The sequence below is a fragment of the Heliangelus exortis genome, chromosome 3 (assembly GCF_036169615.1).
Source record: "Heliangelus exortis chromosome 3, bHelExo1.hap1, whole genome shotgun sequence".
Classification (NCBI taxonomy): Eukaryota; Metazoa; Chordata; class Aves; order Apodiformes; family Trochilidae; genus Heliangelus; species Heliangelus exortis.
Window position 1 is genome coordinate 38799325 of NC_092424.1, and position 16731 is coordinate 38816055.

Below are 16731 nucleotides of genomic sequence, written 5' to 3' on the forward strand. Positions count from 1 at the left end.
CACAAGTCTGCCTCTAGTTCTCACTCCCTGCAACTATCAAGTATATTTGAAGATGTCTTTTCTGAGACTCCTTCCCCATGGAAAAGAATTACAAAATTCACTGCCTCATGAGAAAAAAAGGAAACCAAACAATAGTTCCATATGATTTACTACATACTCTCAGCAAGTCCCTTACCTGCCCCACAGATTCTGGAAAAGCCCTGATGACTGTATCTTTGATACAGTTCAGCAGTAAAAGCATATACTGCCTTGTACATCTTTGATAAATTACCCTCATTTCTTTCAATAAAAGTCTGATTTAACAGAGCTTTCAAGCTCACACTTCATTCTTGTTGCTACAGAAGGATGCTCAACACTGACAGAAGCCATGGTGAGCCAAGTCTTGTTCAGAAAGACACTCACCAAGCCCATTAATATGCTGCTGGTTACAAAAGTAATCCAAATACCATCCAACTGTTGTATGAAAGAGGACTCGTTTTCTTTTGCCACTCTCAATTTTCTGGGGCCGGCAGACAACTTTTTCTAACCAAGTTAAAATTGCTATCTGATTTGGGATATTCTCTTCACCTGTAGTCAATTTAGTCAGCCTGGCAGGGACAGTGAAGTCATTCCTGGCCATTATGAATAACTTGCTTCTCATCTTTGTCTTATCTCCCGTCTTTTCCATCATCACAGACATTTTTGTCAGTTTCTCAGATTAATCTGCACTCATTTACTTCAAAGTCTCTTTGGGTCAAAATGGATTTGAAAGCTGTGTGTAAGTACAACATAAATATATAAAGTACAGATACACTGTACTTATGTGTATACACTGTGTATATGTCCTCAGATATGCCCAAGAAACTCAAATACTGCAGGTATATTACCCTGTTATTCACAATATCATAACCCAGTGAGAACAAAGCAGCAATTCCAAGGCATTGCTTCTCAAAAGAACAGACCATGTGTCCATACTAGCACATTACTAAAAACCTCAGCAGTGACAGATTTGCCTTGCACTTGTGGCATAATGAGATTATTTCTTACTCTCATTAATGAAACAGCTTTACATTCATCCTCAAAAAATAAATCCTCTGAAGCGTCTGCTGTGTAACTTAAGTCTTTAACCCAAGACAAAGCAGAAGTTGAGTCCCTAGACTCAAAGGCCTAAGCTGTTAGAGATAAGAAAGCTTGCTTGGCAAGCAAATCAAACTTTTGAGCCTGTCTCCACATTGATTTGCCCAAGAATTGCCCAGAATGCAACTTGAAGGCAGAACAGCTGGAAAACCAGGAAAATTCAGATATATTCCGGTAAAAAAAAAAAACCAAAAACAAAACCAAAAGCCAAACAAACAGCTAACCACAAAAAAACCAAACAAAAACCACAAAACCACAACACATCCAACAAACACAAATTCACACTGTATTAGGGTATTACAAAGACCACCTCCCTTTAAGGTGAAGGCACCATAGACAAGAAACTACTTTGGTCTGTGACTGTGCATATCAGTACTATACAGGACAAAGCAGTAAGCAGAGTAAGACACCGAATTTTCTGAAGCCCTTCCACCAGAACCCCAGTATAGCTACAGTAAAATTTAAGAAGCACTAGAAGATGTTTAGATCACCCAGCTGCAGTCAAGACTGCCAAGGAAAGAAAGCTCCCTTCCTGCTGGAAGAACTGCCACAGCTCTCCTGACTCACAAACAAACCCAGACAATTTCAGATGACTGGTTTTAATTAATCCATGGTTAATAAAATGCTGAAATAGCTGTTGAAATAGGACTGTGAAAGTTTAAGTATGAGCAATAGCTTCTCCCTTTTTTAGGGGGGGGGGCGTTATCCTTGTATACCTGCAGGGACACAGTTCCTTGGGCTTTCTTTCTCTCCAAAACCATTTAGAGACTTCAGGTTCACATTAATTTGAAGAATCAACTGGCACAAAGAAAATTAGTAAGGAGGAGAGGAAATGGAATATTCACACATTTCTGAAAAGCCTTTCTAAAATCCTTGCATCACACAGTAGAAAATCTATCATAAAGTGACTGCACACATAAATACAGTCTGTTCAAGTCTATTAATTTGAAAGAAAACTAAATTTGCAAAGTGAGACTGAGGCATAAAACAAACCCCCTAGAGCATGCCAATAATGTGCATATTCACAAGCAGCTGAGGACCTAGCAAAACCCAAAGGAGACATGCAACATGGAAGCAGTTTGTACTACTTTTAGAATTTTTTTTCCCCAAGTGCCTATTCAGCCCTTCTGCCAGTTTTCTGATTCAAATAATTCCCAAACTTTTATCTTCTCTCTAACTAGCTCTAATTCAGATTTTTTCAGTCCCTTCACTGGGATCATTTTGACATGGGAAAAAAAAATAAACATCATCTGCTAGGGAAATGTACCAAGATACTGAAAAACATCAACAACAGAAGTAAAGCAAAACTAGACAGGGTTTGATTGGACATTTTTTAAACTTCATTAGAGCAGACAAGATCACTGTAGCTCCTATCAGAAAACAAAATCAATGGTGACTAAATCATCTGTGAACCTGCAAGTACAGAGGACAGAGCTGATCTTGTTACAACCTTCCCAAAATATGTTTAGTTTAGTCTAAAGACATAGAACAGTGGAGACACCACACATTCTCTAAGTACTCTTCTTTCCCTTCACCTCCCCAGCCTCTGGAACACATTGGAGTTTAATATCTTTACCATAAACCAGTTGAAAATTTTTGTCCCACCACCGTTTTTCCCTACAGACTGGATCTCCATCTTCCATCTCTGCCTACCTAACTCAACTGCCTTCAAGCTTTTTCTCCTAGGTCACAGGTCACATCCTTTGAGTGTTTAATCATGTTCCCAATGTCTCTGAGCTCTTCTTAGGGACATTATTCTTGAAGTATGGCAAAGTTCATCAGCTCAGATCTTAACACCAAGTATAGCTAAGTCCATCCTATCCCTTCAGCTTACATACAGTTCCTTCTAGTTCAAAGTAGGAAGAGTACCCCTATATCTTACACATGTGCAGAAAAACGCATTAGATTTAGTCAAACACGGCACTTGGAAAGGAAACACAATCTTCGTAACTAAGAAGAAAAAGGAGTTTCAGAACAGCCCACTAGAGGGAGTCCCCATAAAGAGCATGAATATGCCTGGCTGGTGCAATGGAAAACAAGAGCACAAACGCAGCTTCATTTTAAAATCATCTCTGAAAGTTTGTCACTGCTAAAATACCCAGGATTTAAGAGTCTTGTATAAACTACCTTAGTTTTTGAAGGAGGTCACAGATATCCAATTACAGATATCCCTACAGCAATACCAAGCTGTATTGGTACAGCTTGAAAACAAAGATACAAGAAAAACCTACAGCTGGAAGAGCTTCAATTAAAAAGTTTTATTTTAAAACTGTTTAATAATGAAAGAGTGAAGCACACACAAAATATTAAAAATAGTTATTAAAAACCCATAGTATAAAGCAATACCTATGGCAAAGAAAATTGCTCTTGGGACTCCATGAGCAAAAGTAGATAAGGGGGGGGGAATAAAAATTAAAAAAATCAAAGAACCACTGAAAAGAATGTATAGCAGCTACACCCACGGGCTTGCGGTATTAAAATGAAATTCTGTTTAACAAGTCAGACAGCTTTATGTTTTCTTTTTTTCCTCCAGTTCAGAAAAACAAGAGTAACAGACTGAACTGCAAGAAACAAAGCTGAAAATGGTAGAGTTTCATCATTTACAGTCACTTTTAGAATTCACAGCTGAAGGAAGCAAATTAATTCCAAGTTAAAAATAAATAATAAGTCTGCCTATCTCATCCCAGCTACAGCAGCTACTAGTAGAAACGTGTCTGTCCATAAGGAAGACTTCTCTAGCAGTAGTCCAGAACATCATCTGGAAAGTGGAACTGAGAAAAGAACCTGAGAGAGGGACAAGAACCCCAACACCAACCCCAGACAAGAGCCAGCTCTTCAGCTCCCAAGAGGATGCTCAGTAACAGATGAACTGGGCATTGCTCCACTCCTCTTGGTCTGCTAAAACAAAGGAGTTGAGTGAGCTCTAAGTGCATCTGACCACAGGGAAAGGTCCAGCAACCACTCAGCTACATAATCCGTGTGCTCTTCCCTTCAGTGCGTTTTTTATAATGCTTTGTTTTTACAAGTGCCCTGTATAAATTAAAAATGACAAACTATTAGCAATTACTAACCTCACATTTAACACAGCTTTCCATTCCATTTGTTTCTGCATAATCTTCTTCCAGAATGTTAGAGAAGACAGATTGTAAGATCTGTTACATTACGTGCCTGCATCTACTCCTACTAACCGTGGATGATTGTACAGGGATGGCAATTGCTTATCTAAATCAAGATAAGCATTATTTCCATATGTTCGATCACCAGGGGGGGAAGCATTCACAGATGCACTCTAGTACTTCAGATTTGTAGTACATATTTGCTCTGTCACTGCTTGGACTTAAACAAGCTTCAAACCTGAGCACAAGGAAGAAACATCTGTTGCAGACAAATCACTTTCTACCTAGCCAAAAATGCAGCACACACCATGCAAAGTCAAAGACACTTGATGAACACCAGCACCTTCTCCCTGGCTGCACACTCTGCCAATATGCTCCATTTCAGCTAATTACGAAGTGGCATAATTGGATTAGCCAAGGACTATAGCCAAGTACAAAGCTTATGAGGCACAGAGACACCACAAATCACAGAACAGATGGGGTTGGGTGGACCTTCTAGTGATCAAGTTCAGCCTCTCCACTCAAAACAGGGTCAACCCAGACCAAGTTGTCCAGGATGCTGTCCCAGTTGGATCTTCAGAGACTCCACAATCTCTCTGAGCAACTCCTTCCAGTACTCATTCAATTCCACAGCATGTGCTTACTTACACTCAGTTTCCTCTTTTGCCTTGTGCCCATTGCCTGGTGCTATTACTGTGTATGGCTAGGAAGAGTCTGGAGCCATCTTCTTCATACCATCCTACCATTTGTTTATAAAAATTGATCAGATCCCATCTAGAGCACCTTCTCTTCAGGCTAAACCCCAGCTCTCTCCAGCTCTCCCTGCAGGAAAGATGCTCCAGTCCTTTAATTATCTTTCTAGTTCATATGGTACATCAACTACACTTCCCAGTTTTGCACCAGTCAAAAATTTTCTGAGGTTCCACTCTGCCCCATCTTCTGCATCAGGAGGTCATGGCATCTCCCAAAAAAGGTTTTTCAGAAGGTATGAAATATCCCCATTTAAAGATATGAGCATCACTTATCTCCACTAGTTAACTGAGGAGACAAGACCATAACCAATGAACCACACTATAACTAACAGTACTACATCACATGCCCAAGCCAAGAACTAGCTTACTTGGTCAAAGTTGAATGTAGTGATATGGCTATCAGCAGGCTACAAACAAGGTTGTAAATACAAGCCTCTACTTATCAGTCACATTATTAAATTGAAGCCATTAAAGTCAGTTACACATTCAAGAGACTAAGAGTGGTGTACCAGAATTGATTAAAAAGAAAATTGCCAGTCAGTCCTAGCAATCCACACAAAACTCATGCAAAATGCAGTTACTCTTGTGTTACAAAAGTCTTGCATAGTCATTACAGTGTTGTGTTACAACCTTTTCCTCAGTCTATCCCACACAGCTCTATATGTCCCCCAAACAGAAAAGTGAGAGGCTAAAAAAAAATCCATTTAAGTCTGGTAGAAGAGGAAGGAGAGAAAATGAACAAGTATGGACTTGGTACAGAGTGCAAAAGTACCCAAGACCAAAGTTGGAGAAAGCAGTAATAACTAACAAGTAGAACAAGAAAAGGAATTCTTGATTCTTACTTGTGATGCAGCCAGGTCTTCAGGGATATGCAGTTGTCAAGTAATGAATCAAAATCTTCTCACTTCAGTAGCATACACAGTGACAGCAAAGACAATGTAAGTAGGCTGAGGCCTCAGGGTGTTTGTGTGTTTACTTGGGGAGTAAGTAATCCTGCTGCTATGCTTGATTCTGCTAGCTTGAGATTTCATGATTTAGGGTCCACAGGAATGGCTGCTGGTTTCACTGTGACCCAGAAGGAGCTGTGCTTTGTATATTTGAAAGAAATTCAACTGTCTCATTTGGCATTTGGGGTTTGTTTTGTTTTGTTTAGGGGTTTTTGTTTGTTTGCATTGTTTTTTTAATGTGAGCCCTGCAGAAGGATTCAAGATTTTGTGACTACACACTGGAGAAAAATTGCTGTTGCATATTTACTAAATACTTCAATACTTCTGAAGTACTTCAATCTGAGGGACAGCAAGAATTTTGATACAGACATCCCACTTCCAGAACAGCATACCTTGTAGTTAAGTACATAGATTAAATGGTCAACTAAAGTCATATGGAGGCAAGAAGTACACTGCATCATCTGAGTCAATCCCTACTTTGTAACCTCCCTCTACTACAGAAAGCTTTTTATTAAGAATGGAAGAAAAAAAAGAGGAAAAGCATATTATGCTTAGATTACTGTTCACTGCCTCACAGAAATATGTTGATACTTTGCTGCAAAGCTAAAAGACTACAGGTAATGCCACTTGGTTAGATTTCCTCAAAGACAAAGCAGATCACTTTCACTGCTAGAGCTGTATCTTGGTAGTATCACAGCCTTCATACAACCACTCCCAGTATGTTCAGATCGATCCAGTACCTCCTGGGTACCCTTCATCCAAGATGTATGCTATCAGCAGCACAAAAATCCTTCACCTAAGTTTAGAAATTGGCTTGAAAATTAATGCCTTTTTGTGAGCAACCAGGCATCAAGTCTTAAGCAGCACCTATTTACCAAGTGAAAATATTTTCAAAAGGTATGTACAGCACATACAGCAACTACCAATAAAACAAATTTATAGTGAGAAACCACAAATTCACTGACTTTCATTCATTAGCTTACTAAGCAGTCAATTTTTACTCTACAGTCCCTGCTTTTTCAGTTCCCTACACCTTTGCTAAGCAACAGCTTCTCTAGTTGAGCATTACAGCCTTCTGTAGTATTTACCATGGAGCTTGAAAATTAAAAAGTTACTACCATCAAACTATGAAACTTATATAAAACTGCAAGCAAATATTTCATGGTATTGTCATTCAAGAACTCTGCACAATATACAGTGACAACTGCTTACCAGATGGGTCAAGTTTTATGCAAGTACAAGAGATAATGCATTCTACAAGAAGCCATTAGGCTTGGTGGATGGTGCTTGCCTTGCAGAATCTCCACTCCCTTATTCCCCAAGATACTGCACGTATTTTGCCACTCTAAGAAACCAGAAGTTTTCAATACAAACAGTAAGGTACAGAAGAAAACCTTCAAAATTTGAAGATGACTCTACCAAGACCCTCTAGCATTGTGAGGCTTACTGGAAGGACTTGAGAAATATAAAGCAATAAAAATTCACACACAATTTCAAACTCACTAGGAGCAAGAAGATAGAGGTCTATCTTCTTCTGCATGTCTACCTTCAAGAAGATGCACCAGACCTCGAAGCCCTTAAGTCTGTACAAGGTGTATCTTGGTGTGCATCATCTCTTCTCTGGATATATTTGTGTGTGATGCACATACAAACCTTCCCCTGCAAGAACTGTAGGAGCAATGCAGAAAGGGGGAAAACAGAATTCTACTTTTTCTTTAAAGATAGCTCACCTGTATGCTTAGTAACAGTTACATAAAGTCTGGGATTTGCTTTTCAGTTGATGTAGATTTATTAAGTATTCCCACAAAAGGACGCACTGCACTACACGATGTGCTTGTAAGGGAGCAGTGCCTTTTTTTCAAAGATTACTTTACTCACATAGAAAGGATGGCATTAAGCATACAGGAAGAAATCCAACACAGAATGAACTCCAAGTCACATTTGTGCAGCAAATGAAAACCAAGTAACTTCCAACACCTTTACAGAGTATTCATCAGTAAGAAAATTGAAATGGCCCATATTTGGATAAACAAGCTGCTTTAAAAAAGCAAAGGGCAGAATATGGAAGGTAAATATTTTAAAGGAAGACAGCTGTGCAACCAGTTCTACACTTTCTTCTTGTCTGCATTATAGATGGACCAAGTCTTTTGGACAGGATCTTCTTGCTAAGCTGTAGTCTTTTGGAACTCTGTGTTTGATCATGACCTCCTAGAGATGCTATTACTGCAAAGGTGCATGTAGGAAATAACTTTCACTTTCAGAAATAAGCCTATTTGCTACGACAGAACAAGGCTAAGAGGTTTAACTTTGGAGTATGTGCATCTCTAGCATCTTGTCCACAAAATAAAACATCTAGAAACTCTGGTAAAGATCCCTGTGAAGCAAACTTCTGCTAACATGCCAAGCCAATATGCAATAGCTCCAAGTCTCAGTACATGTTCTATGTACAAACATTATGCTTTTCCCTCCCCTCTATTTAAATAAGAATTAGTTCTTATTGAAATGTAGCCACACAAAATTTTAATTTCAATGGTTTTAAAGCTGTGCAAAATAGAGGCTTATATTTAAACCAGATTGTTAAGCCACTTGTCCAGCACAGAGAGCATTTTCTATGCATGGTTACAAACATGTCCATGTGCAGCACTTCCTACAGGGCTGAGGAATTTTGTGTCAACTGGATTTTTCAATGACACATCAGCTAGATGCCCTCTCACAGAGAAAGCTACACATCACTCCATAAAGGAAAAGCTACAACAACTTATTCAGACAATAGTCAGTTTGTTAAACATTTTTATGTGGTGAGCAGTTTAGCTCTAGTGAACCAAGAAAAAGCAAATCAAGCTTATCTGGTTGCCAATGATTACATGTGTGTTAAAAACCTAATCAAGTGTTGAACTGCATGAAGCAAAGGCAGCTATGCATGAAAGTTAAACATGAACTAGAGATCTGTATGAGCTTAAACTGCATCAGTGATCCCCCCCACCTTATCAAGGGGGGGACACCTAAACCAGCATCCTTACATGGTGGTTAACTTTCAGAGTTAGTGCAAGCCTGCCACATCCAGCAAGAAGCACTTGACAGGCCTATCCTGTATGGTCACTAATTATTACTAGCCCCAGGCAGCAAATCCAAGTTGAAACAATGGTTCAGCACCTTCCTAAATGTCTGTCACATCTAAGCTACCGTTAAAAAAGACAAGCCATACCAGTCTCTTACTGTCTTATCAAAAGAGGCTCCCACACTTCTGCAGGAAGACATCAGCTATTTCCTTCTTCACCTGAAGACATCCAAAAGTCCTGCAGCCAGTCAACAGGGCAACACATCTATGCTGGTAAGCTGTGACAAGGGTACAATTTAACAGCTTGATCATGGCCTCAACATAATCATAGATGCATGGCTTCTATGCTGGCACATAGGCTCACATCTGTCTGCAAAAGACTGTGAGGACATATGCCACAATCCATCAGAAATTTTATGTCAGGCTTTAGCCAAGCTGCCACAGTAAGCGAAATTATGCTCAAGAGGAGCTCTTCATGCTAAAAACAGAGCTCATCCGCTATAACCAGAAGATGGGAGGGGAAAACAATAACCAGGGGAGAAAAAACAGGTATATACATAAACACAAATCACTGGAAAACAAGATGTATTGAACTTTGTCACTCAAAAAGTTGCTGTTTTAATTCTTTTCCTTAGTAGTCTCAAGTATGTGACAATTCAGACACTGAAAAAAATTCAGACTAGAACCTGAGAAACCCTACACTTTCTCAGCAATTTCAGAGCAACAGTGCAGATGGACTTACAACACAGCATCTCCACTGCTAAAATCATCCGTCCTCACACTCTGAGAGCGCCTGCCAGCTGACAACAAGCTGCATCAGCTGGAGTTTGACTCTGGGCAGTACTTCCTTAGGGGTCCCTGCACAAAGGTTCAGTCCACTGTGATGTTCAAGTAAAACCAAAAATGATTGATTCTCATGTTACACAGGACAGAAGCTTGGGAGTTACTAGTGTGGTCCAGACTCATGTCACCAGCACTTAAAACATTTTAAATATTCTTTCTGGCAAGTAAGTGCTTAACTTACCCTTGCATCTCTACTTACTATTTCCCTCTACACCATGTTGAGAGCTTGAAGAGCTTCTGTAAGGATATGAATTTATTACTGAGAGCAACATCCTCTCCTATGGTTAAATCTTACCCCTCAAGGACTGGCTGTCACTGGAGATAAGAGGGTTCTCTGAGCTGCATGCAGAAAGGCCACAAAACTATAACTCTACCAAGGACCTGTATAAGCTTAACACTGTGTGGAAGTTAACTTGTTAAAAAAAAATCATGAAACAGTAGCTTAAAAATAAGTCATCATCTTAATTACATCAAAGACAAGTGATTTACTTTCTTAGAGAGAAGATTAGCCACAGTGGATTATATGTTCTTAATCTATATAAAAAGCTTATTTTTTTTTACTTTTTAATAATTATCCCTCACTTGCCGAAAGCAAGGTTGTATTTTCTCCCTCCACAATGCTTTAAAGAAAACTAACACAAGTATCATTTCTTTCTTTGACAGCTAATCAATCCTATAAAGGTTATATGCATGCAGCTAACCAGAGAACAGCAAGGTCAATTGAATACATATTGGTTCTTTTGTTTAGTGTAGTATGTAGATAGAAATGCTTCCGTCCAAAAACAAACCACCACATGCCACCTCCCAGGTCATGTCTCTGTTTATACTCATGTGAGCTTGCATTTAAGAGTTTTTCCCATCTCTGGGTTATGCAAAGTTATGTATGGAAAAAGAATATTTTAAGTATATGTTTAGGAAGACAGAAAGGTGCCAGTAGACCACATGGTCAGATTTGTACCACTCTGTAGTTTTGCATCTGTTCACGACAGATCCCCAGTGGGCAGCCAAGAGCCTGGGAGAAGCAGAGCACACAGGGCTCTGCTTACTTCTTACTGCTATGGCAGCCTTTGACATCTGTTACAGCCAAACATAAACCAACACAGCCTTAGTCACTCTTCATTATGCCATGGGGAGAGTCTCCTGGGTACCTTCAGAACACACTAATAAGCTGCAAATATGGTTTTCTGTCATTTCCGCTCCAAATTCCTTTGCTGCTTCCTCAACATATATGCAGCATGGACAGACAACAGAAATGGACAAACACATTTATGGGCACTTCCATAAAAAGCACAGAATTTCCTAAGTATTCAAAGTACTTCATTACCACAGTATTTACACTACCCATTGAAACCACGGATGTTAAGTCTTTTAGTGGAGCCCCCCCAGCCACTATGCACAGCAATTAATAAGCAGTGATCTCCACATTCATCCAAATGACACAGTTTTCTAATGTTAAACACACCAGTCTTCCAGAGAACTTGTGATAAAATGTTTAGCATGCATAACTGAGGGGCATGCCAATATATTGAAAGTGAGGACAAAACCAATTACAGCATCAAGTGTAGCTGGACCATGCACTCAAGGCCACAGCTAACAGCAGGAGACCCTGAACTATGGAATAAAAGTTGAAGTTTTCTACACGAACTCAGCAGCAGAAAAAAAACCAACTACTGTACTGTGAACCTAAAGCTGTAGCAAAAGCACCATTTTCCTTGACTGACAGATACCAAGTATCACACTGAGCTAAGATGTCTTGATTCACTTTCACCTTTGTCACTAAGCTAGAAATCTAACGACAGAGGTTGAAGTCACTATAAGAAAAAAAAAAAAAAAAAAAAAAAAACGTGAGCTGATGGACTTGGTTTTTTGGTAAGGGGATGAAGTGTGCCGGTTTCATGCAGCTCCTAACTAACTGTCTGACAACTTTCAACCATCTCCATGTTCTAGCAGAACATTATTTCTTCTTCTGCCTAACTTGCTGAAAATAATGTGTGGTTTAGAGAGCTGCCATTTCTCACTTGTAGCCATCTAGCTGAACTTCACTGCAGCATAGTAGTGGCATAACTTTCCAAAGGCTGTTTGAGGAGCATCACCTTGAATCCTGCAGGACAGATATTCCCAATCAGGGCTACACAGAGATGATCCAAAAAACATGGTATTACTTGTGGTCAGTTGACCATCTCAAGAAATGCTGGTCAGTGATGCTCAGTATAACCATGCATTTCTTTTCAGCAAGAACGATTTCAAGTGGCTCATCTAGATGCTTTGTATTTATAATCTTATACCAACTCACTACAAGTAGTTAGAAAGCTACAGATCCAGAGTGCAAAGATGCTTTTATTATATTCAAACCTTACAATTATATATAAAACCCTTAGTGTTAAAGCAGATTAATGTGAATACAGTTTCAACTGTATTATCTTCTAAAAATATAGAAGATTAAGAAAACCCAGAGGCTGCCAAGCATCTAAACATAATTTAATATTTGTTTAAAAAAAAAAAGGCTGCAGACTTTTCACATCTCTTAGTCTTAAAAATAAAAAGCAACTGTTACTGCATCAGTCCATTTTAACTTCATCCAATTAAGAGTGGTTCTTACCATGAGCAAAGAACTTTAAAGCATCACCTGAATTTGTTGCTTTCTTGGCACTACTGCTCTACCAATGAATCCCAGAGGCTCCAAGAGTCAGCAGCCTAGAGTTTAACTATATAATTCATTCCATTTTCCAATTTATCCCGATTATTATTATGCAACAAAGCATTTTTCTACCAATGACACAACAAAACTGCGACAACAGAATTCCCAAGCTCCTAATTTTCCAAAAAGCTTTCAAGAACATGTTTTCGAAAATCATGTCTCACATTCCCCACTGAAGAATGAAGACATCTTTGGGAATAACTGCGCACCCAAGGAAAAGTTAATATACCTATTTAACTTTAAAATACATGTAGTTATTCATCTACATGGTGGCATTTTACTCGCCAAACATCACAAAACAGAACTACAACTGCAGAGAATGAGTGCCTAGCAGATAGTAGTATATTATAAACAGCACTGAAATAAAGGTATGTAAACTCCAGAGCTTCAGAAAACAAGGCCATTATTTGCATGCTGTCAGAAGGGAATGCTACTTCAAAATACATAAACAGAAGATATGAGATGTGTCTGTCTTTTCCATTTGTTTGAAGGGTAGGTGGGAAAAACGATGGATTATAGTTACTATCCAGCCCTGCATGACAGGATTATTCTTCATTTCCAAAGTGAACAGTTCGCTTCCTTAATAAAGTAATTACAACAAAGGAAGCTTTTCTGTTTACATAACCACTTCAAGAACAAGAAGTTTTTTCTCTTTCTACCATCTCTGTTATAAAAGAAGACCATTTGTTGGCAGCAGTACTGGAAAGAAAAGGGACAACATTATTATATTCAATCTCCGAGACCCACTTGTGTAGCCTGTCAAGATGTACACCAAAACCCAGGGTTGTCAAGAATTTAGTCCTCCTGGAAATGCTCACATCATCTTGCTTCCCACAGTTCAGAGGAAGCATCAGGTCTAGCCCTTGCAATCCACATCATGCCCTCCTTCCCACCCTCACCCCTTAAATAAAAATATCCCAAAGTATCAGAAATCTTGACCAAATTTAATTCCAAACCACACACCAACTTAATTTCTTATGGTAGTCATGTCCATATAAAGAAACTTGCAAAAGTCCTAGCATTTTGTTTTAGTCACAGAAGAAGAAAACTAAGACTCTAAACAGCTGCTTTCAACTTGCATATGTTTTCAAACACCTTCACTGCTATAGAAAAAGACAAAGCCCTTGCCAGCTGCCCTTCAGAATTCCCTGAGCTGACTCCTCAGAAGCCTTTACACCATTACACAAACCTCTGTTACAAAAACTCAGCCTTGCCAAGATTTACCTCAACATCAACTTAATACAAGCTTTATTGAATTGCTTCAGAATTTAGCTCTGAATACCCTTTCATACCAGAGTAGAAAAGAAACACACTTCTCCACAAATTAAAGTATCTTATCCAAATCTGGAAACAGAAGAGCATGCAGAGCAGCCAGGTTCGTTCCTTCCCAACACAAAGCTTCCAGGTAATTTCAGTTTCCACAGTTCTGTACAGACTTTCAATCATCATCTTCTTTTAAGCCTTCATATTACAAGAATACATGCTTAATTTAAATCTCCTAACACCCTCCATCAAGTCATTCACATTTAAAAGTCAGTACCACAAAGCACTGGTATTGTTCTTGCAATTTTTCCTAATAGTAAGTACAAAAATTTGTGCTGCACTTGATCTCCAGTTGAGTATCAACAGGGACATGTTGCCAGCCTAGATGCTCTTTGCTTCTCCTACAGCTTCTTACTCCAGCAGCTGATTGATGGCACCTGCTTCACTTTATTTGTTCTTGGGTCCTTTCTTGATTTCCTCATCACTCTTCCTGAACAGCCACTCTACACTTTACTAATCAGTCTGTCACTTTTTTCACTGTATACAGTGATGGAAGTAAATGATAAAGAACTTTTTCCACATTCCCTATCAATTACCGTTTTGATTTGTCAGGCATTCAGAGTATTTTATTTTTTTCCCCCCTTCAGACCATTTAGTTTGTCACTGCAAGAAGAAGCCTTTCATTTGAAGATAATATTAGAACTTGAGTTTGGTATTGTCAAGTCATCACCTATTACACCATACCTGGGGCTTCAGTTTCTCTCTTCAGAAACTCACTTAGGTTGTACCAGTTGCCCTCAGCATGTCCCAGTACATGGAACAGAAGTTCTCATCAGCAAGAAGACTTAAATTCTAGTTTTTCAGTATCTTAGCTCAGAAAGACAGTTCTTACACAATTTAAATACCTTCACAGCAGGGTCATTATTTAAGGGAAATAAAGTTTCAAACAGATGCAGTAACAATCACACTACTATATGTATTTCTTTCCACTGCACTGATAAGTTGAAATGCTGAAGTATTTCAACAGTCTAACCTTCTGAAAGATCACTACTCCACATGGCTTACTTAAAACAAGCACAAAGAAAACAAGTGGCTATGGATATTTTGTTGTACTGTACATTCAGGAGAAAAGCTTCAAGCAGCACAGAAGAAAGTGTGTTTCAGCAAAACTTTTGCCTTCTAGCACTTTTTGCAGTGTGCTAGGTACAAACAAAAAGAACACAACTACAAGAAAATAAATACACCACTGCCATGATTCAATACCCACATGTTAGACACTGACATTTTGCTTATATGAAGCGTAACAGCAATCACAAGGTAAATCCACATCTTGTCACATTCAGCAGGCCAAGTAATACAATATCTGTGAACTTCAGTACATTATACAGAATCTGAAAATAGTCAGAATAAAAACATGGTTTAGGCTAGAACAGATAAAGAGTCTTCACATGATATACTGAATATCCCTATGCAGCACAGGCCTTTGAAATCGACTTTGGAAAAGTCAGGTAATCTTTTTTATATCTATGCATCCTTTGTTTTCCAGATGGACAGACTTCTTGATGGTTTAAGATATAAAAGACCTACTCTAATGGGAGAAAAGCATCTATGGTTACAGTTGCAATACAGCACTGAAGAGCTTGGTAACCTCTGACATATATTTTCATTTCTGAAGTCATTAACATTGCTTTTAAGAGTAGATGATAGCATTAGCTGTTTACTACAAAAGAATCTGCAAATCTGTCAGCTCTAGATTGTGTTTAAAAAAAAAGTTACAGCTTTCCCATCTTATTAGGAACAGCTGATTAGCTCCAGGCCTCATCTCACCTGGAGAATTATCATAAAGACCATGTTCACCTGCAGCCACAAGATTACTCTACACACCTGTTCACACAGGGCAGTAGTCACCCTTAATGGTTACAAAAGGGTCAGAACACTAGTCCTCCATCTACAGAACCAGGAAACACTTTAGGTCTCTTAGAGCCCCCTTCAAAAAACCCACAAGCTTCGGCCAAGTAGGATAACAAAGCAAAGAAAAAAAAAGGAGGAGGAAACCAGCTCAGAAAAGGTCCTTCTTTTTCCACACGTTTGTGTGGATGAAAGACAAACAGCTGAAGAACAAGAAAGACACTGTTACCATACTAATTACAGAATACAGAATTCTATCTAAATGAATGAGATTGTTATTTTTGGTCAGCCCTCACTGCAAGTACTTAGACAATTCTACTGGTGATAGCACAGCATACGCTAAGAGAAGGGAAGTTAATCAAGGCCAGGATGATGTTCCATGAAAGCAGGCAGAACCACAAAAAAGAAATACTGTTTTCAAGAAAGACTCCAAATCCAATTTTCACCCATTCCTGTATTTTCAGAAAAGAACACAACCTCCATACTTCCCTTCAGCTTTTTAGGCACCAACAAGAACAACAGTATTTTTCCCAGAGACCCCATACTATTCCTAGGCTCACAAACTTTCAAGAACAAAGTTAATTAGGTAAGACTGACTGTTGGAGTACCTGGAAAGTAAGATGAGAATTATTTTACACACTTACCGATACCAGTGTTATCAGGACTCTGTCTGGGCAACTTGCAGAATTAGAGGATACCAATGAGGTTTTAAGAAATTTTGTTGGGCTTTTTCCCTCCCCCGTCCCCAGAGTATTCTTGTCCCCATGTCAGGCTGCCACTGCCAGCAACAACACTGATTCTAAGTCATGTCCCTCCTAAAAGTAAGATTGAGGAAACAGAATGGCTAATTTTAAAGAAGACTCCCATTTTACTTACCATCACTTTCACTCTTACTTTTTAAGTCTTCCATCCATGTTGGGATACTTTTCAATGCAACATACTCTCGTGAGTACTCTTTGCGCCTTTCTTCCAAGCTCATCTTCAGCAACCGCTCTGTTTAAGGGCAAGAGAAATACAGTAAATTTTGCAA

The 16731-nt window shown here is 38.9% G+C and overlaps 1 protein-coding gene across 10 annotated transcripts in view; it reads right to left on the reverse strand.

Moving 5' to 3' along the window:
• The window catches only part of MACROD2 (mono-ADP ribosylhydrolase 2), an 870286-nt gene that overhangs the window by 848791 nt on the left and 4764 nt on the right, over positions 1-16731 (reverse strand). For 9 of the 10 annotated variants that reach the window (XM_071740249.1, XM_071740246.1, XM_071740248.1 and 6 more), the window contains exon 2: positions 16578-16694. In XM_071740249.1, the coding sequence (XP_071596350.1) occupies positions 16578-16694 (117 nt within the window). The remainder of the gene's footprint in view (positions 1-16577; positions 16695-16731) is intronic. The other variant, XM_071740242.1, reaches the window with a different exon arrangement.